The sequence below is a fragment of the Metopolophium dirhodum genome, chromosome 1 (genome assembly GCF_019925205.1).
Source record: "Metopolophium dirhodum isolate CAU chromosome 1, ASM1992520v1, whole genome shotgun sequence".
Classification (NCBI taxonomy): Eukaryota; Metazoa; Arthropoda; class Insecta; order Hemiptera; family Aphididae; genus Metopolophium; species Metopolophium dirhodum.
In genome coordinates, this window is record NC_083560.1 from 32870796 (window position 1) to 32892355 (window position 21560).

The 21560-nt window shown below is 28.8% G+C and overlaps 1 protein-coding gene across 1 annotated transcript; it reads left to right on the forward strand.

Annotated features, from left to right (window-relative positions):
- The first annotated feature begins 3904 nt into the window (after positions 1-3904).
- Positions 3905-21019, forward strand: LOC132934713 (dosage compensation regulator-like). Its single transcript, XM_061001049.1, is given in 27 exon segments — positions 3905-4648; positions 4901-5067; positions 5133-5321; positions 5390-5420; positions 7237-7342; positions 7587-7633; positions 7713-7756; positions 7758-7937; positions 8293-8469; positions 12592-12702; positions 12704-12736; positions 12738-12791; positions 12869-13082; positions 13159-13398; positions 13458-13672; positions 13742-13859; positions 13915-14009; positions 15235-15447; positions 15726-15900; positions 16471-16647; positions 16724-16902; positions 16987-17160; positions 17992-18099; positions 19252-19367; positions 19532-19738; positions 19817-20037; positions 20702-21019. Coding segments are annotated over 27 exon segments (3723 nt in total). The 5' UTR covers positions 3905-4569; the 3' UTR covers positions 20755-21019.
- Positions 21020-21560: the final 541 nt, after the last annotated feature.

Here is a 21560-nt window from a genome sequence, read left to right on the forward strand (position 1 = left end):
AACTTACATAAGATAACCCTGAATCTTCGTAACTAGTAATAATATCACCAGTGACGTATTTAGGAATTATTTGATCGAAAAGATATGACTAATACAGTTTTTCTCCCTCCACTCGAAATACATTTTCAATTTATTATAACTATATACCTAATATATATTATATCTGTGCATAGTACATAAGCCTTATAATTATAACATATAACATATTAAATAATATGAATCATTAAATATAAGCTAAAAAATAAAAAAGGCCAAGGGGAGAGATATATGTCCCTAACCCCCCCCCCGAAATACGCCACTGAATATTATACACCGAGTTTGAGTCCCCGAGACGGCAAGTAAATATAAACAAAACGCATACTTGACGGAATACGGAATACGGAGACACCGCCTTGAGACGGAAAATCACCGATTTCAATCCCCTAAGACGCTATGGCGTGGCGGTACGGGGGCGGCCGGCGAGGGATGTGATACGACTAGTGCATGGGACCCTGGTACATACACCATCCGTTTTCGCAATCTTACTCTCCCCGAAATGTCGTTTCACTGGACTTCACACGGCGGAGATGGTTTGCAAAATCGTGCCATTTCTTTATTTTCGCTGAAATAGAAATCGGCCGACCAGGGCTGCAGCAGTGGTTGTAGGGTGAGAGTTGCTGTAATAATAGTGCCACTCGGCCACTACCTCCCGACGTTGCACAGTGTGGCGATGTACACAGGCCATGTGAATGTTATTATTTCTTGCTGTGCGTTATTTTTATGCATTTAGACACAAGCGATAGAAAAATGAACACAATAATATAGTTATATTCATTACAAATATGTACCCGTGGTCCAGTTTTAATTGAAGACCTGGGGGAAACAACCAGACATATCCTTTTTTTGAAATTGTTCAACTGACAAAAAAAACATTGTAAATTCCAAAAAAAAAATTTAAGAATTTTTCGAAAAATGGTTGATTTTGTAAGTATCGCTATAGAAAAATAGGAATTCTAAAAATATAAATATTATTTTTTTTAAGTGAATCTTTGATATTTAATTGGGAAATATTTTGAAAAATTGGGTGAATATAATATAAGTTCACATTCACATACATGTTATACATAGTTCCGTCATTTATAATTGGACTATAATAAAGCTAAAATGATATGACTAAGTTGAGATGTAATATTCAAAATTTAGAAATGAAAGGTCTGTGTTTAATAATATTACGCTTGGAACGCAATTATTAAATCGTTGGAGTGATCTCCTCTACTTAATTTTTCCCATTCGAGTATTGACTACACTTAACCTAACGTACTTACCCATCTTACATGAAATACCACGCCAGATTCAAGTCAGTGAAAAAATCAGTCTTGTAAAGTATTTGAGTAAATGTATTTAAATATTTTTATAGTATTTAGAATACTTTTTAAATACTTTTGAAAATTCGAACAAATTATTCGTCGGTCGTCACTTTTTTTTTTGAAAATTATTTACTATTTTATTTATAAATTATAAAAATATTTTTCTTTCATAATTGTTGAGAACTCCCGTCCCCTAGCTCTGTATATCCACATCATTTATATTTCAAAAGAACTGTTTAATTAGGTACCTATTATTAAAGAATTTCTATAATATAACAAGTTTTATTTATTTTCATTTTTCAGTATACAATTGAAAATGGTACAAAAAGTTCTAGTAATACCTAGGTGAATGTATCATGACAATTTTAAATTAGTAATTACAAAATGAATTTAGTTAACTAACTAGTGGAAAAGTAAAATAAAAAAAAGTATTTGAAAAGTATTTAAATACATGGCAAGTATTTATATTTTGTTCTTAAATATTTTTTCTTAAAAGTATTTGAAATGTATTTTAAATACTTTCTAAATGGATGTATTTGTATCTGTATTTAAATACAATTTTAAAAGTATCTTTTACAAGACTGGAAAAAATATATAGTACGTTTTAAAATATATATTTTTATTAACATAAAAATAAACGATACCAACTTTGTAAATTCAACAATACATTTTAAAATAATTTGTAATTCATAAAAAGGAGAATAGGTAAAAATTATATAAGTATATAATATACCTATATAATATTATATTGAAAAATTTAATTTGTTTTTATGTAACATAATATTTATGTACCTAATTCCAATTGTAGTCTGGAGTTACTACTGGTATAGTTATGTTGTACTTAATTATGGTATTTAATTAAATTGTGACGAAATAATGTTTATAAACTGTGCAAAAAAACATTATAAAATAGTATTACTAGGTGATTGGATCAATAAATAGTGGATAGAATCATAACACATAGAATCAAAGAATTTATTAAAAAAAAGTGTTTATGAGATTCATCTGCACACATATCGTCATCCAAATTCTTCACAACCTAGGCGTATTGTTGATAGTGAGCTGCAAAAATATCAAATATTTGATTTATCAAAACAATTGAAAATTTAATAACAACGAGCCTACTAGCTTAGAAACGGTTTTATTACAGTATTAACCTTCATATAATATTTAATGTCATTTTTAATGTAGGTAGGTACCTTAAAAGTAATAACTATAATAAGTAATAGATTATTATTTCGTGTTATACCGGTGTCGCAGGTTTCTAATACCTTCTAAATTACCCCCGGTAAAAAAAAATACTAGGATATATGAAACAGTCGAACTGTCTCATTAATTTTTAAGTATTGGACATGGTGGTAGATCTGATGTTACGGATCATTTAAAATCAAAGAAACAAAAATTAAAAATATGTGCTTCAAGTCCTTCAAAAAATTTAAGTCTTTTTTTGTAAAAAAATAATACCTTAAAAAATATTTTTTTTTATGAAACATTTGATTTGACCCGGGGTTTTTTTTTAATTTGGTTACAATATGTATAATAGATCATCTCTACATCATGGTACGCTCTACGCTAATATAATATAGCTATACGCCTATATTAAATATGATGATGGATCATCGTGGGAGTTGTAACTTGTAGCAACCCTTCGGAGGACGTGGCGGCTGGTGCACAGCGCCCTGCTGCGTCTAGTGGTGTACCTATGCAAATATATGGTGCAAGTACGTTCATGCGCACTGATACTTTGACGGGGCAATCGGTGCGGGACGTAGCAACGGATGGAAGAGGGGACGTAGCAACGGTTGGAAGAGGGGTCGTAGCAACGGAGGGAAGAGGGAACTCAGTGACGTACTCTTGATATAAAATAATGGACAGCGCATTCCACTCCGCCCTGCAGTCAATGCACGGGAATCATATAAGAGAAAGAAAGAAGAAAGGACGAAGAGAGAAAAGAGAGAAAAAACATAAAGTGGGATATCATAGCCGTATGAAACTAATACTGTATTTCCCCCACGTTCTCTTTTCTCTTTTACTCTATATCGTACCTCCGACCTCTCTGTCTAAGCGCTGTCCATTAGTTTATAGGTCCATGATATAAACAACATCGGAACTTTTTGACCGTCGAATGATCCGAGTCACTTAGATTCTTCGGTAGGCATGTAACGCATCGTATAATAATAATTTAATGACAATAACACAGAATAGATTAAATTCAATATTATTGAATATAGTGACATATTATGACAATATAGGTAAGGAAGTGACGTCTTGCGCGGACCAAATCTGGACTTTTACGATCATGTTATCATGTATAGTAAATAGTGGTCTAATACCCCGTCGCGGTATAATAATATAATATTACATTTTATAAAAATAATATATATAAAGTACACGGTTTTAAGTGATGAGACGTCGTGTACCAAAAACAAATTCGATGATATCACAATGACAATGTGATAATAATATTATATTACACCTATATTGTTGTATATCAAACATAAAGGATGATAACAAACCGAAAAATCAATAGTCAACCCTGATGTGTAAACAACCAAGCGTCGAAGCAAGACGTAATCGTTCCACTATGCAATTATTTTAAAGTGACTTATAACTCGCAGATTGGACACGATTCGCGTGTGTCCGCGGCACTTTACTTGCTAATAGTGAAATCTACGTGCGTTCGTTGCGTCGAACGGAGACGGTCTTTTGGTGTGTTTGGCGTTTTCATCAACCATCATCTATGCCGTATTTGCGTCGCACCCTTTGACGTAATTTATAACATTATTTATGTACGTTTAATCAAGGTAGGTTTAATCTGATATATTATGATTAATATTTCGTAACTTGAACGTTGGCGGTTGGCTTAAGTTGTGAATGTCGTCGTAATCGCTGTGTCCTCATCACTGGTGTACCCATGATATAAACAAGCAACCAACATGATATGAAGGAACTTTTTGATGGCCAGATCTAAGCCCAATACTATTCAAATATTTGATACACCGTACTCATGTATTTTTTTGAACAATCGTTTTATTCAAATGTATGTATTATTATAACCATTACAACAACCTACTGAAAAGCGACGCTGCCAGCACCGACGCCACCTCAATCTATCTAGCGACAACTAACGACTGTACCTAACTATTAATGTGAATTAGTTGTTTGTACAGTTTTAGTTATTTTACTGTATTATAAGGCACAATTATCTAAAAAACACATCAGAATGGCAAATCCAAAAGCTTTTCTACATGAATGGTGTGCAAAGAATAATTTGGAACCACAGTTTGAAACCAAGCAAGCCGGTAACATTTGATAAACTTTTAATTAGTAGAAAAATATTTAATCTTATTTTATTATATTTATGTTTTCTGTTTGCAATTGAGTGTATAATAAAGACATAATTAAACCTTGTAAACAATGTTATAGATGGGTAAGATGATTTTTTTAACATCTCTTTTTGGGATTTTACAAGAGTATGATAAGTAGAAAATAAATTAACAAACATCACATAATGTTTATAACAAATTATAGAAACTTTGAATATTTTATTTTAGGTTCAGAGTTTAATCTACGGTTTATATGTGAAGTTACTGTAACTGGACATAATTACATAGGTGTAGGAAATTCAACTAAAAAAAAATTAGCTCAAGCAAATGCATCAAAAGACTATCTCTTATACTTGACAAGACAGGGATTGGTATCTACTGATTCGTTACCATCTGTAAGTTCATTAATCTAATATTATGTTAAACTTATTGTTATTATACTGAGTATGGGTTTTATTAGAATTGTATTTCTGGTCCTGCTTCAAATGATTTAATGGTTAATGCATCCCAAAGATTAATAAATAATGTGCCACCAAAATCTGAGTATGAAGAAAAAACTCCCAACATGCTTGGTGAAGTTTATCGACCAAATGGGAATACAAATTTTCAGCTTAAAGATTTTTTAAATGACGAAAGTTTAGTTGAAAAGGTAAAATCCTTTTTACTTTTACTCATAACTGTTTATTAATATATTATTTTTTTTTATTGTATTAATAGGCAGAAAGTTTAGATGGGCATGCTGCCTCATGTAGTAATTGGACAGTTGATAATGTCAAATCAAGTTTAAATCAATTTATTCAATCTAATAAGTTAAAAAACATTGATTACAAATATAGTTGTAATCCAAAAACTTTTCTACATGAATGGTGTGCAAAGAATAACTTAGAACCACAGTTTGAAACCAAGCAAGCCGGTAATATTTGATGAACTTTGTATTAGTAGAAAAATATTTAATCATGTTTTATGATATTTATGTTTTCTGTTTGCTATTAAATATATCATTTAAACACAATAAATCTTGTAAACATTGTTATAGAAGGGTAATATGATTTTTGTAACATCCCCTTTTTGGGATTTTACAAGAGTATGATTATGAGAAAATAAATTATCAATTATCACATAATGCTTATAAAAAATTAAAGGAACTTTTAATATTTTATTCTAGGTTCAAACCGTCAACCACGGTTTATATGTGAAGTTACTGTAACTGGACATAATTACACAGGTATTGGAAATTCAGCTAACATAAATTATGCTCAAGAAAATGCATCAGATGACTTTGTCTTATACTTGACGAGGAAGGGATTGGTATCTACTGATTTGTTACCATCTGTAAGTTCATTAATCTAATATTATGTTAAACTTATTGTTATTATACTGAGTATGGGTTTTATTAGAATTATATTTCTGGTCCTGCTTCAAATGATTTAATGGTTAATGCATCCCAAAGATTAATAAATAATGTGCCATCACAATCTGAGTATGAAGAAGAAACTCCCAACATGCTTGGTGAAGTTTATCGACCAAATGGGAATACAAATTTTCAGCTTAAAGATTTTTTAAATGACGAAAGTTTAGTTGAAAAGGTAAAATCCTTTTTACTTTTACTCATAACTGTTTATTAATATATTATTTTTTTTTATTGTATTAATAGGCAGAAAGTTTAGATGGGCATGCTGCCTCATGTAGTAATTGGACAGTTGATAATGTCAAATCAAGTTCAAATCAATTTATTCAATCTAATAAGTTAAAAAACATTGATTACAAATATAGTTGTAATCCAAAAGCTTTTCTACATGAATGGTGTGCAAAGAATAACTTAGAACCACAGTTTGAAACCAAGCAAGCCGGTAATATTTGACGAACTTTGTATTAGTAGAAAAATATTTGATCATGTTTTATGATATTTATGTTTTCTGTTTGCTATTAAATATATCATTTAAACACAATAAATCTTGTAAACATTGTTATAGAAGGGTAAGATGATTTTTGTAAAATCCCCTTTTTGGGAATTTACAAGAGTATAATTATGAGAAAATAAATTATCAACTATCACATAATGCTTATAAAAAATTAAAGAAACTTTTAATATTTTATTCTAGGTCCAAATCGTAAACCACGGTTTATATGTGAAGTTACTGTAACTGGACATAATTACATAGGTATTGGAAATTCAGCTAACATAAATTATGCTCAAGAAAATGCATCAAAAGACTTTGTCTTATACTTGACGAGGAAGGGATTGGTATCTACTGATTCGTTACCATCTGTAAGTTCATTAATCTAATATTATGTTAAACTTATTGTTATTATACTGAGTATGGGTTTTATTAGAATTGTTTTTCTGGTCCTGCTTCAAATGATTTAATGGTTGATGCTCGCAATATGCTCGGTGAAGCTTATCGACCAGTTGGGGAGGCAAATTTTCAGTTTAATGATTTTTTGAATGATGTAAGTATTGTTGAAGAGGTAAAAATCCTTATTACTTTTACTTAGAACTATTTATTAACATATTTTTTTATATTCTATTAATAGGAGGAACGTTTAAAATGCGAATGCTGCAGCTGTACATGGTGGTTGGACAATTGATAACGCTAAATCACGTTTAAATCAATTTATTCAATCTAATAAGTTAAAAAACACTGATTACAAATATAGTTTCATCGGGAAGTAAGTAATATAATACTATTATTATATCTCCTATAATATGTATAATCTTGCAAATATTATTTATACAAATAACAATATATACTCACTTTTCAAACTAGTTAAAGGATTTTAGTTAGAATTTAGTAATTAGTAATTACAGTTTATCTACTATACAGCAGAGCAGTTACCTACTTAATGGCCGTTTTATTATTTTTAATAATTAAGATTCAAGTAAACAAACTAATATAGTTTTTATATTTTTTAGGAGTTATGTTGCTGAAATGACAATATATATAGCTAAACTTGGAAGAAGTAAATATTTGTATAAAAATATGATAACCATTTAACCCATTTCTATAGCTCATTACACAATTATAATTATTTGATTTAGATGTAACTGCTCGTGAAAGTGGTTTAAATAAACAATCAGCATCCAAAAGGTTGTGCACTTTCTTTGATTCGTCAACTATACCATTTAGATGTTATTGAACCATTATCAGAATCTTTGAAAAAACCTATTTTAAACACAGTTAAACCATATGAAGTTAATGTCGATCCTTTATTATTAAACAAAGTATATAATATACTGCAAGAGTTCAATATTGAACCTGTGATTAAGTGTAAATTACATAGTTAAGACCTTAGATCATATATTATGGATAGAGCTACTGGCTAAATATTTGAAGCCAACATAACTAATGTGAATAGGTGTAAATACGCATGCACACAATTGATATCATAAATTCACCACGCACGATTGGTACAACTATTATCACGCCGCAATTTATGTCACCACTAGCTTAGTAATAAACTGACACGCATGCACAATAGAAATCAGTCAACCTTGCGACTGGTCTTTATATTGTCTTCAACTCGTAGTAAGCGTTTATAATGCAGTATCTCTATCCATATTATATGATCTAAGGTTAAGACAGTAAATATTTTACTATATGTGTATTTTTTATTGTTCAAAGAATGATACTATTATTGAACCAGAAACCACAGTTTCATTAATTTCTAATCAAATCGTGGAATTTAAAGAATCAAAACAAATTAGATTATCAGGAGTTATTCCATGGTCACCACCTCAACCAAATTGGAATCCATGGTTGGTCACAAATATTGATGAAGGTCCTTTAGCTATGTAAGTTTGAAGTAAAAATTAAGACTGTATTTCTCATACATTTAGTTTTAAAAATTGTCAAAATTTTCATAGTATATTATTTTGTATTATTATTAAGTTTAGTATACAGAGCGATTTACCCAACCATGCTCACACTTTTTCTTCAATTATGTAGTTATTCAAAATCTAATTTTTTGGAATTTTTAAATATACTTAATGACTATATTTTAAAATTCTCGAGGTTTTTTGTTCTACTTAATAAGTATCCTGTGGAGATACAAACTTCTGTTTTTTCAATTCAGAATCTCCCTTTTCTATTATAAATAAACTATTAAGCTGATAATGGTTTTGAACATGTTTGGCTTATCAATATTTAAATTTAAACTAGTAGTTTTAAGTTATATAACTTGTTAACCAAGGATAATAGTTCCATGAAAATTGGTTTGTAAGATAATATGGGTACTATAGTGGTTTGAAAATGGTAGTGATTAATATTAATCTATCAAAATTTTAATTATATTAAAAATGGTCCAAGTATAATAAACACTAGATCCAATATTACATCTATTTCATATTAAAAAGGACTTTTATCCCTGTTCCTTAGTTTTTTGGGGTTTTTTTATTTTTAAAGTTTTCCTGATATTTATCATCTAAACTTAGGTTAGGTATATAGAATTAAATTTTTTGACATTTTTGTATATCAGATCAGAATATAGTAATTAAGTAAGAACTATGGATTTTAAATGCGGTGTTTCCGAATTGCGTGCGAATATCATTATTTAGGATGAATTGCGTGCGAAATTTTCTCGCGACAAACCGAATTGTGTGCCGCGGTTTTTTTTAAATTTATCAATTTTTAGTCCATATTTTTGTTATAAGTTTATATTTTTACGCATACTAAAAAAATTATAAATGAACAAATAATAAATGTTGTGTTAATACATTAAAATAATATAAAAAATTGTTAAACAACGTCAAAATATATAAGTTTCAAAACTAAAGATTAAAAAAATTATAAACATACAAATAGTGTGTTGTAATACATTGAAATAAATAATAATATAAAAAATTGATAAACAACGTCAAAAAAATATTAGTAAACAAATAAATATACAAATAATTTAAAAATATAAGAATAAAAATGCTATAAAAATTAAAAATTAAACTGGCAAATTTTTGTATGTCAAAATTTTTACGAACTCCCAATGGGTTATAACTTGATCTTTATACTGACGCATAATTTCATGAATATAATTTTCTTTTTCCACTGTCATCTGTCGTTTTTGTGTTTGATTTGAGCTACGCATTTTGATGTAAGCGTCAGTTTGTACATTTTTAAAACTTCTAAAAATTGAAAAATATTTGGATACGAAGAGTAGAACATACTATTGAGTTTTGAATGAAACGATTCACAAGTATTAGTAGTACGTATTAAACTGTTAGAAAACTCGGCCCATATTGATGGTGGAAATTTACTGCTACTACTAATGTGATTTTTTTCAAAAAAGTCACAAAAAGCATTTAATTGCTGATTATTTGGTTTTATAGTCATGAGATCTTCAAAAAAACATTTTTGAACTTCCTCAGGTTCTAAAAAGGATAATCCAAAGCATACTTTTAAAAATTTTCCAATATCTGATTTCTTTTTAAAGTTCTTACTTAGGCCAAGTGATTGGATTTTTCTCCACATAGTCTGGCCCAAGTGAAAGCGACATCCTTTACAAACTACTTCGGGAAAAAATCTCTGAAATTGTCAAGTGAATAGCTTGTTCGAAATAAGTGTAAATTATACGTGGTGTACAAGTCAAATTTAATTCACCAATTTTATCTAACAAATCAGAAAATGCATCTTTATATATTTTTGTAGTTTTGCCTGTTAAAAAAAAAATACTAGCGAAGTATAATTTGAATTTTTAGCTCCATGTATAATAAATAATTGATAAAATGGTTTAGGACAACTTTTAAACGTACCATCAATAAAGCGGCACATTCAGTTAAATATTTCAAATTAGTTTGTGTTGAAAAAACTATTATATTTTTTTCTGAATTATTAATTAACAAAAATAATTCGTCTCGATTTGTTTTGATTTCACCTAAATTTGTTAGAGCCAAATGTAGTTCATCTAAATTTGTAGGCAACTTTGGAATCATACTTGAAAGTGCATAGTGAATATTTTTTCTTATACTCATCGTGTCTGTAGTAGTTAAACTACTTATATCTCCTTCATGTAATTCTCGGTGTAAAATCTTACATGGCTTTTCAAACGGATCCTCCAAAGCTTTACGTTTTAATTTATTACTTACTTTTTGTCGAGTTAAAATATTGACATCGTCTTTTTCGTGGCCATGATTTAATACACTAAAAATAATTTCACTATTTTCATTTAATTTAAAAAATGATTTACACATTGTGCATGCCCATCTTTGAATATTATTATTTAAATATTTTTGAAAATGAAATTTATAGCCATCAATTAAATATAGTTTTTATTTTTTTCGCTTAACATAACACTAATTTCCAATTTTTTTTTTTGTCGTTAGATGGGTCTGATTGCTAACTATTAACTGATTGTCGAAAATTACAAACGACTTTGTAGGACAGTATGGACTGGATTGTAGGACTTGAATTTTGTTTATGTGAGTTGTAGTACATTGATCTCAGACCAAGAAGGCATATAGAGTTAAGGGACAAATGATTTGTTTATATAACATTAATGAACACTTCCAGTTCAGTGAAGTTTGACGATTAATTAGTGTATATAGTTTTTAAACTTTGGTATCCTTGCTGTAATTTAGAAAATATGTGAGGATTCCAGGTAAGATTTTTTTATCTTATATCACTCCATGATATTTAATATTATGAGACCAAGCTATATTTTCTCCATTGAATTTAGAGTAATGCAGTTTTTGAGTCTATGTTGAGTGAAAAGAACTGCTGCGCTTTTAGATGAGTTGATGACAATTTTATAACTTTGCGCTCATTTTTTAATTTCGTTTTGATGAGTGGATGTTTTCTGTTACCTTTTCTATTTTATCAGTACTAGAATATATGACACTATCGTCCGTGTATAGACCTATTTCTGTGTTCGTTGTTGTGGGGAAGTCGGATATGTATAAGTTGAAGAGTTTTTTAGATATTTTAGAACCTTTTAGTACACCTGCATCAATTTTTTTAATACGTGAATTAGTATAAACATTTTAATAGAAAAACTACTCATTTGATTTTTAAATTACGTACATCAATATTTTCAAAAAATGATTCACTAAATAAATAATATAGTAAAAAGGGTGGTTCTCATTTGAAAACAGAAATTTGTATCGCGACAAGATACACTTAAAGTATTATGAAAAATTCAAGAACTTGAAAATATAGTCTTTAATGGCTTTATATTTAACTAGCTGTCTTGCCTTTATTTGTACAATATTTATATGCCATATTTTTTTCTAATTAATTATAATATAGCCAATCTCGCACATTTCGTTACCTGTAAAAAAAAACGTCAAAATTCTGTCAAAATTGTAATTGTTCAAGTTTAAATATTACTATAACTAATATGCATATGTGGTCACACTGATTTATTAGTTTAAGGGTATGAGCGATGAGTCGAGCGGATACCTATTGCTTCCTAAAATACATAGAAGTGTCATTGCGCCAACATGTGTATCGCTTTAATAATAATTATTATTAAAACCAATAGCAACCATTTACAAACAAACATTTCCATCGTAAATTTCAAAATCACTTATTTACAAAACCTCCCCGGGTTGGACCTCTAATTTAGCCTTTTAAATTAGTCTATGTTACTCAGGGACAATGTAGCATTCTAATGGTGAAAGAATTTTTGAAATATGTCCAGTGGTTTTTGAGTTTATTCTTTACAAAAATCCAAATGTTTCCTTTTTATAATATAAGTACACATAATTGTAATATAAGATTTTGAACAAATATATTATTAAATGAAAAAAAAGGGAGTTAAAATGCTTGGTGATCTTTTATATATTTTTATAATTTTTATTTTAAAATCTTAATGACATAATATGGAAAGAGTAATGGATAATATTTATGAACAATTATATATTATAAAAATGAGTATTTAGTTAGGAAATATGTTAACCACTTTGTTAAAATACTTATTAATGTTTACAGGCTACTTTAGATCAATTAAGTGAAGAATTAGCTAATGATTATACTAAGAAATTAAATTCCTCAGAAGGTTTTAAAGAAAGTATTGCAATGCGTAGCCAACTTCCAGTATTTAAAAAAAAAAAATGATATATTAGATGTAATAAGAAAAAAACTCAATAGTTATTATTCAAGGTAGTACTGGTTGTGGTAAAACTACTCAGGTTAGTTATGATTTATATTGGAAAATTTTTTGTTTTAATGTATTTTACTCTTACCTATTCATAATTTGATAATTTAGGTTTGTCAATTTATACTTGATGAGTACCTGAAAAATTACCAAGGGGCTTACTGTAATATAATTTGTACGCAACCAAGAAAAGTATCAGCCATCTCTATCGCTCATAGAGTGGCTTTTGAAAGAAAAGAAGATATAGGTTTAAGTGTTGGTTATAGCGTTAGATTTGATAGCATATTTCCGAGACCTACTGGGGCAATTTTGTTCTGTACAGTTGGTAAATATTTTTGTTCTTAAATCTTAATATTTTTATATTAAAGTATTGATCCCCAATTAAAACAAAAATTGCATAGGTGTATTATTACGTAAATTGGAATATGGTATGCGTGGTATATCACATGTAATTGTTGATGAAATACACGAACGTGGTGTAAATAGTGATTTCCTCATGGTTGTACTCAAAGATATGGTATATAACTATCCTGACCTAAGAGTTATTTTTATGTCGGCCACCATAAATACTGCTATGTTTTCTAAATACTTTAATTGTTGTCCAGTCATTGATGTAGAAGGGAGATGCTATCCTGTGAAAGGTAAATTACTCATTTATGATATCGATTGAAAATATTATTTATATCTATTTAATTTTCAGAATATTTTCTCGAAGACATTGTTCAAGTGTTAAACTATCAGCCAACTCCAGATATCAAAAAACATAAGAATAAAGATAACTATGAAGAATATGTCATTGATGCACAAGATCATGAGGAAAATTGTAATTTACTTGTTTCTGATGACTATCCTCCTGAAGTTAAATCTAGAGTGGCCTTGATTAGTGAAAAAGATGTTGATTTTGAAATTATTGAAGCGAGTATTTTTCGAATATGAGCTAACAATAACAGTTATAATAATAGTTAAATATAATTCATGTTCTAGGCATTATTAACGCACATTGAAGTAGAGATGAACACACCTGGAGCAGTTCTAATATTTTTACCCGGTTGGAATTTAATTTTTGCACTCCAAAAATATTTAACTGAGAATCAATTTTTTGGTCTGTGAAATTATATTTACTTTCAATATAGAATACTTATCTTTTTCTTTTTTAGCATCTTCAAAATTTTGTATACTACCACTCCATTCACAACTTCCATGTTCAGATCAACATAGAGTTTTTGAACCTGTACCGTCTGGAGTACGAAAGGTAAAATTATGAACATTGTATAATACCTATATTGAATGTTTACAATTTTTATATTTTTATTGTATTATGACTGTTTTTATGATATGAGTTCTTATTATGACTGTCATCATGATAAGAAATAATAAGTTAATTTTTTTATGAAGTATAGTATTGTTCCTAAAAATTCTGAAAATACATTTAAGAATTAAATGTTATCTGGTTCTATATCCGAAATCTATAAGTTAAATTTGTCGTATAGATGTTATACCTCTATTTAACTAATAAAAGCACTTAAGAGTTAAAATAAAGCAAAAAACTTTTAAGAATCTTAATAAAAGAACATTTAAAAAAAAAATCCAATATTCGATTTACTTTTATACATATTAGATGCTATTATTACTACAGGTTAGTTAGTTAAAATTCTGAATTATGTTGTTAATTGGTTATATTATTGATACAGCTAATTAATATTTTATTTTATGTGCTTATAATTAGTTATTAATGTAGGATAGTTAGGATTGTCGAATTTTATTCAACTTAAAATTGCTAAAATTTGTTTATATAATTTGTATGGGAAAAATCTTACCATTCCCCCACTGTCAAGTGTCAACCACCAGTTTGAACAGTTTTTCATAACTGGAATACCACACACTGTGGTCAGCACTTTACAGCATACAAATATGCTTCTAAGTTCTAATGCCAAAGCTATAAATAAATAAACTTAACTTAATGTTACTAATTAGAATGAATATCTGACAAAATTATCAATTTAACAATGAATGATAAGTGATAGTCAACATTTTTTTGTGAGAGATTATTGATCAATAATTGTAGGCACTGAGCTAGTGAAATAATTTAAAAATAGATTATGTTAGTTTATTCAAGTAATCAACTTGATTATTTTATCATTTATCAAAACAATATTATTTCTCTTCTAGAAAAGTTTAGTTAAAGACAAAATGTTAACATAAATTATAGAAGTTTAACCCTGGGACAATTGGCCTTTTCAAAACTTTATTGGGACACCGGGAAGCTATATTCAAAACCGGTAAAATCCCTGCTAACCGGGACATATTGTAACCCTACGAATAGTAATTAGTAACAAACTATATTAGCTACTTAGTATAAATCAAATATACAGCTGATATAGTTTTATATTAGCCCAATGGAACAATTTCAAAAGCAAACCACTGAAATTTTAGTTATAAATAATCTAATTCTTTTTAAAAAATCAAATACTTTTCAGGTGATTTTATCTACAAATATAGCCGAAACTTCAATAACTATTGATGATGTAGTATTTGTAATTAATTATGGCAAAGCAAAGATAAAATTCTTTACTTCGCATAATAATATGACTCATTACGCAACGGTTTGGGCGTCAAAGACAAACATGCAGCAAAGAAAAGGCAGAGCAGGCCGTGTTAGAGATGGTTTCTGTTTTCACTTATGCACAAAGGTAATCAAAGATAATTATAATAGAAAAAAAAACAATGAATTTAAATTTTGAAATAAATAAATTTAGTATTGGTTTATAATAAATGTATTTAATATATCCAAAGCATGACCTATAATGATTGAATACAATTTGAAATTTAATAAAATTATATTTTGCAATATAATAATAATTATTTTTAATAACATATTTAATTTGATTCATTTAATAGCATACGAGTACTGGTATTTTTCATTATTAATACTTTATATGGTTTTTATTTTAAATACTACATTTTGAAGGCACGTTATGATAAAATGGATGATCACATAACACCAGAAATGTTCCGTTCACCTTTACATGAAATAGCTTTATCTATTAAATTGTTAAGACTTGGAGATATTGGACAATTTCTGAGCAAGGCTATTGAACCTCCACCTATTGACGCTGTAATTGAAGCCCTAGTGATGCTCAAAGGTAAAATGCTGCTACTGTGATATTCAAATAAATAAGAAGAAAATTATTGGTTCTTAAATGTAAACTATATTAATCGATGAAACAAATAATGTTGTTTTACTGGCTAGTTATGTTTCTAGCATATACTTTTAACTAATAAACTGTGGAGATCTACATTGAGTTGAATAGTGTATTTTTTCAATTTGGTTTGCCAACATTATAAATTATATTGGAGAACTGTATTTTATTTGAATATCTTATTTGAATTACTTAAAATATTACCATGTTTTTATTTTATTCTTTAATCATGAACATGGTATATATACGTGGTTATTAACTAATATTAGAGTTTACATTAGATTAACATTGTTACTTACAACCCTCATTAATAATTAAATGTTTCTCTAGTTTATTCTTTAGTGAAAATTTTATTTTATTAAAAATAATTCTATAAATAGTTTTAAACTCTACTGAATTTTTTTTTAGTTTTATCTTTTAAATTCTAATTTAAATGTTTTACTGCATTAATTTTTTTAAATATGTTATTATTGTTCTATTTATGTACTATTTTTTTATGTTCAAACATTTTAGAGATGAAATGTCTTGGAATAAATGAAGAGTTAACACCACTTGGTCATATTTTAGCAAAATTACCAATTGAGCCTCATATTGGTCGCATGATGGTGTTGGGAAATATCTTAATGTTAGGTGACGCTTCAGCTATTATAGCTGCTATATGTTCAAACATGACAGATATATTTGTATTCGGTAATTCATTTTATATAATAATTATATAAAATCATTTGTTTCAAATCAATATTTTTTCATATTTATATGTTTTTAGATCATAAAATGACACCATCACAGCGTGCTTTCTCTGGTAACCGCTGTTCTGATCATTTGGCTCTACTAAATGCTTTTCATGAATGGCAATCTTTGGCCTATTGTGATATTAATCCAACAGAATACTGTGAACGTAATATGTTGTCGCAACCATCATTGACTACAATAGCAGATACTATGGTACACACTTATATTCAAAGTTATTTGTAATATTTAAAACAATAATTGTACATTTATAATATTAAAAATTCATTGTCTTATCAGGAACAATTGAAAGACCTATTTATCAAAATTGGATTTCCTGAAATATGTTTTGAAAAGCAGAGATTTGATTTTGGAAAAACCGAAATGCACGACGAACCATTATTAGATGTAGTATCTGCCATTTTAACAATGGGATTTTATCCTAATGTGTGTTATCATAAAGAAAAACGGAAGGTTACATTTTAGTTTTATATATTTATAAACAAATATTTAATCATTAAAATGATAAAAATGTAACAGTTTTGGACAGTGGCGCCCAAGATATATTTTTCAGGTGCAGTGAGAAATAATTTTACCCTCCCACCCACCCCCTCACAAACTCAAAAATCATATTATTTTATACATTTTATCATATTTTATTGATAATATTAGTAAATATTAAGGTATCAACCAATATAATCTGTGATTAATAATGAATAATAATGAAGTTGATTGTTTTATGTTATTAAACCCACCCACCCCTTATTTTCAAGGTGTAGCGACCGCTACACCTAGTAATAGGGTTGGGCGCTACTGGTTTTGGAACTGGAAATTATAAAAAAAAAACTTTGTCACATTTATTTGAAAGCTTGTTGGACTAGTAATTTAATATTGGAAGACACCAGATTGTGACTCTTATTCATATTGACACATGCATCCTTCCGATAGCTTTTCACTTTGATGATTGTGTTTTAAAGACTGCACATAACTGGTGTGTTTTTTATTTAGAATTTTATTGAGTTTAGAGTCATACATTTTGTTGGAATTTTAATGAAGAACAAAATATGTTAAGCATATTTCATAGTCACATTTTTATTCTAATGTAATAAACAGTAACTTAAATGTATTGTTATATTTTTAATTGTATTTACATTGCAAATAATATATGACTATGCACGGCAAATACTAAATATTGATTTTATTCCAATGAGATTACTACTTCGGTCTGATTGATGATCATTTGATAATGTGGATATTACATCTAATTAAATATATTAATATGTAATTCTGTGTTTATATATATAGGTATACACAACAGAAGGAAAGGCTGCACTTATTCATAAGACATCTGTTAATTGTAATAATGTCATGGCCGGTTCTTTCCAATCACCATTCTTTGTATTTGCAGAGAAAGTAAGATACAGCTTATTTTAGTCTAAATTAATCTTGTTAAGTTAAAATTGTATGGAAATAAGACTTTTTTTTTATGTTTGAGCCATTACGTGGTAGCCGCATGTTTATCACATTACCTGGACCCCATGCAGTATCGTTTATTTATAATTACACATCATATGGTTCCGGCTCGCATGACCGTAGAATGCCTTCCTCAGCTAGGCTGGTGCGCATGCTACAAGCTCCATGATCCCTTACATAGTTTACATTAGCGTAGCCACATAGGACGGCCGAGACATGCCCCTGACTGTCCCTTTACATAATTGTTTGATTATATGTTTCATTCGGTGTCTTCTCAGACTAGCCAAGTCAGCCGTCCTAGATTTCTCGTCCTGTTCTAGAGCGGGTCTAGGGCGCCGCTCTCGAATCTCGTTCTATGAATCAGTTGTTTGCAGCGTCTGTCGCTTGGCAAGCCATTTCTTCGACTTTCTTGAGAGTCAGAATCTCTTCTACCATTTTGTAGAAGAGTGAATGTCTCTTCTGTCTAGTCCGTTGGTAGGTCCTAGAAGAGAGGGCCGCACAGGATGTTCTTAATGTCAGTGGCCTCGGTAGGGCAGCCCAGGCAAGCGCGCAGTTCGTCTTGTAGGCCATCCCAGTTCGGGCAGTGGAAGATGATGTGTTCTGAGCCACACTGGCAGTACATGCAGCGGGGACTGGAGGCCCTGCCTATGCGGCGCGGATACCACTGAAAGAACCCGTGTCCAGTTAGCGCCTGCGTCATGTGGTAGGACCAAGGATCTTAGAGGTTGTCCTATTCTCCCATCTTGTGATGTTTGGAATAAGACGACGGGTCCATGACGCCTTGGTGATTTCTGTCCATTTCCTTCGTCATTTGGCGATGGTGACCATCCTCTCCTCTTTCTTGATATTCCATCTCGTAATTGGGGAGTCGCCCAATGCAGGATGACACTAAGACCTAATAAATTGCAATCCTACAAAATAATGCTTAAAAGTAGTAAGGAATTTTTCAGCTATTGAAATTAATAATTATGGTATGGTTTGAACTTAACAATTTAAGTGCCCAAAATTCTAAATGTTAATAATTTATGTAGTACTATTAGAAGTATAGAATATGTATAAAATAATATTTTTTTTAATACAATTTTTTTTTAGGTACGTACTAGAGTTGTATTTTGCAAGCAAATGACCATGGTAACTCCCATTCATCTTCTATTGTTTGGTGCTCGCAAGATTGAATATACTGAAGAATTAGTCCAATTAGATAATTGGTATGTAGTGGTTGTCAACTTAAAAAGGGAATCAAATATCTAAAGAAGTTAAAAAAAATATTTTTTTTCAATTTCTTTGAATAAAATATTGTGTTTAGTATTATAAATTTATATTAAAATGTGATATTATTTAACAAAACTATAAATCAACTTATATTTTATAGGATAACTTTAAAAATGGATGTAACAGCTGCTTCTGCAATTGTAGCTTTAAGACCAGCTATTGAAAGTTTAATTGTACATGCATCTGAAGAACCAGAATCTATTGCAATGTTAAGTGAAACAGATATTAAACTTATAAATGTTCTAAAAGAACTATGTAATTTTAACTGTGGTAGATACAATCTTTCTCCAGTATCGTTTGTTCAAGAGTAAGTAATTTTTTTTTTTTAAATTTATTAATCAAATAAATGTGTACTTACAATTTTTTTTTAATATTACAAATATAGACCAAATTACAGAAGACAGTTCAACCAAACATTTAATGAGAGTGGTGATGCTTCAGATGATAAATTTCAACATATCAATCATTCATACCCTAGTTATAATAGTTTTCAAAGAAGTGGTAGAGGAAGGTATAATCAAGGAATAGGTTACCACAGAAGTTCTTTGTCACTTTGTGATGAATACAATCAAAGAAGTTATTATGGTGGTGGTCGCTCTGTAAGAGGTATGCTACATTTTAAGATTTTTTTAATTTTAATTAGGTTATATAAAATGTTTCACTTATACATTTAAATACATTTTTTATATATTTATTTCTTCTAGTTAAATTATAAACTGTTTTTATTAAATACATTTTTTTAATATTTAAAGCAATTAAAATACATTTAGTTTAAATTACTGGACTTGAATGTGTAGTACGTACTTTTGACAATATTTATTTATAATATTATACTATATAGGCCATGGGGGTGTCAGCTATCGCATGATTAGGTGTTTTGAATTTCAAATATATTATTCAACCACCATACATGATTGCAGTGTGCACTGTGCAGACATTATTGACAGGGCTTAAGTTTTTAAATGTATACTTTAAGTTTTGTTTTAATATTTTTTTTGGTTGTTTTAACCACTCTACATATACTATTAAAGGCACATATTATTATAAACCAAATAATTTTCAAAATAAAAATTTTGTCATACTATAAGCAACTAGTACTCACTAGTCATATTATTATGTATGCTGTTATACCAATAATCTTTAAAATATAATGTAATATAAATTATACATTTATACATAACAATTAAACAATATTATTATAAAATTATGCTTGTATCTAATTTAATTCTAAGAAATAATAATCTAAGGTATACTTTTTATTTATTTTTAGGACAAGGTTTCAGAAGTTATAGCGGCGAAAAAGGCTTTAAAAGAAGTTTCTGAACCTGGCGGCTGTACAACAAATGTTTTTATTTATCTATATAATTATGATAGCTTTTTTTATTTTTTCATTTTAACTAATAATGTATTCATTCTCAATGTAGATAATAATTGTCTATCTATTTATACAACAAAAACAAATTAAAATTATTTTATCATTATAGTCATTTTTATTATTATACATTTTAATGTCCATTAAATCTAATCATAACTTTTACTGCCATTTTACAATGCTTTCTTTTGTTCTTGCAAGTATCTGAAACATTAATTAAAATACAACCATTCACCTAATTTGTTTAATGCACTAAACAATAATTTATATTATTGTGTCCAAATTTAGAGAATCTAATAAATAGTTTTAAATTAATGCAAACTTTCATATTTTTTCATTGGCTTCTAATAGTAACAATATGATAAAATCAATAACAAGTAAAAATGTGAACTTATAATCTTTTTTAGAGTCTACAAGCAGTGACGTATCTAGAATTTTCCAAATAGTGGGAGGCACACATTCGATTAAACTATAATACATCATTACATAAATAATAAAAATCAATTACTAATATTAACCATCAATTTCATACGTTCAATGATGTTGGGAGAGGGCATGGCCCCTAGGTCTTTCCCTGGATATGTCACTGCCTACAAGCTGCAAATAAGAATAATTATATTTGATAATCCATCAAAAATAAGAGTTGTTATTAAGTGTACTTTATAAGATTGTTTTAGATTCTGAGCAGAGCATATGAATGTATTGGTTCTACAATGATGTGTTTTTTTTTTCTGTCCGTCAGCAACATTTTGGATAG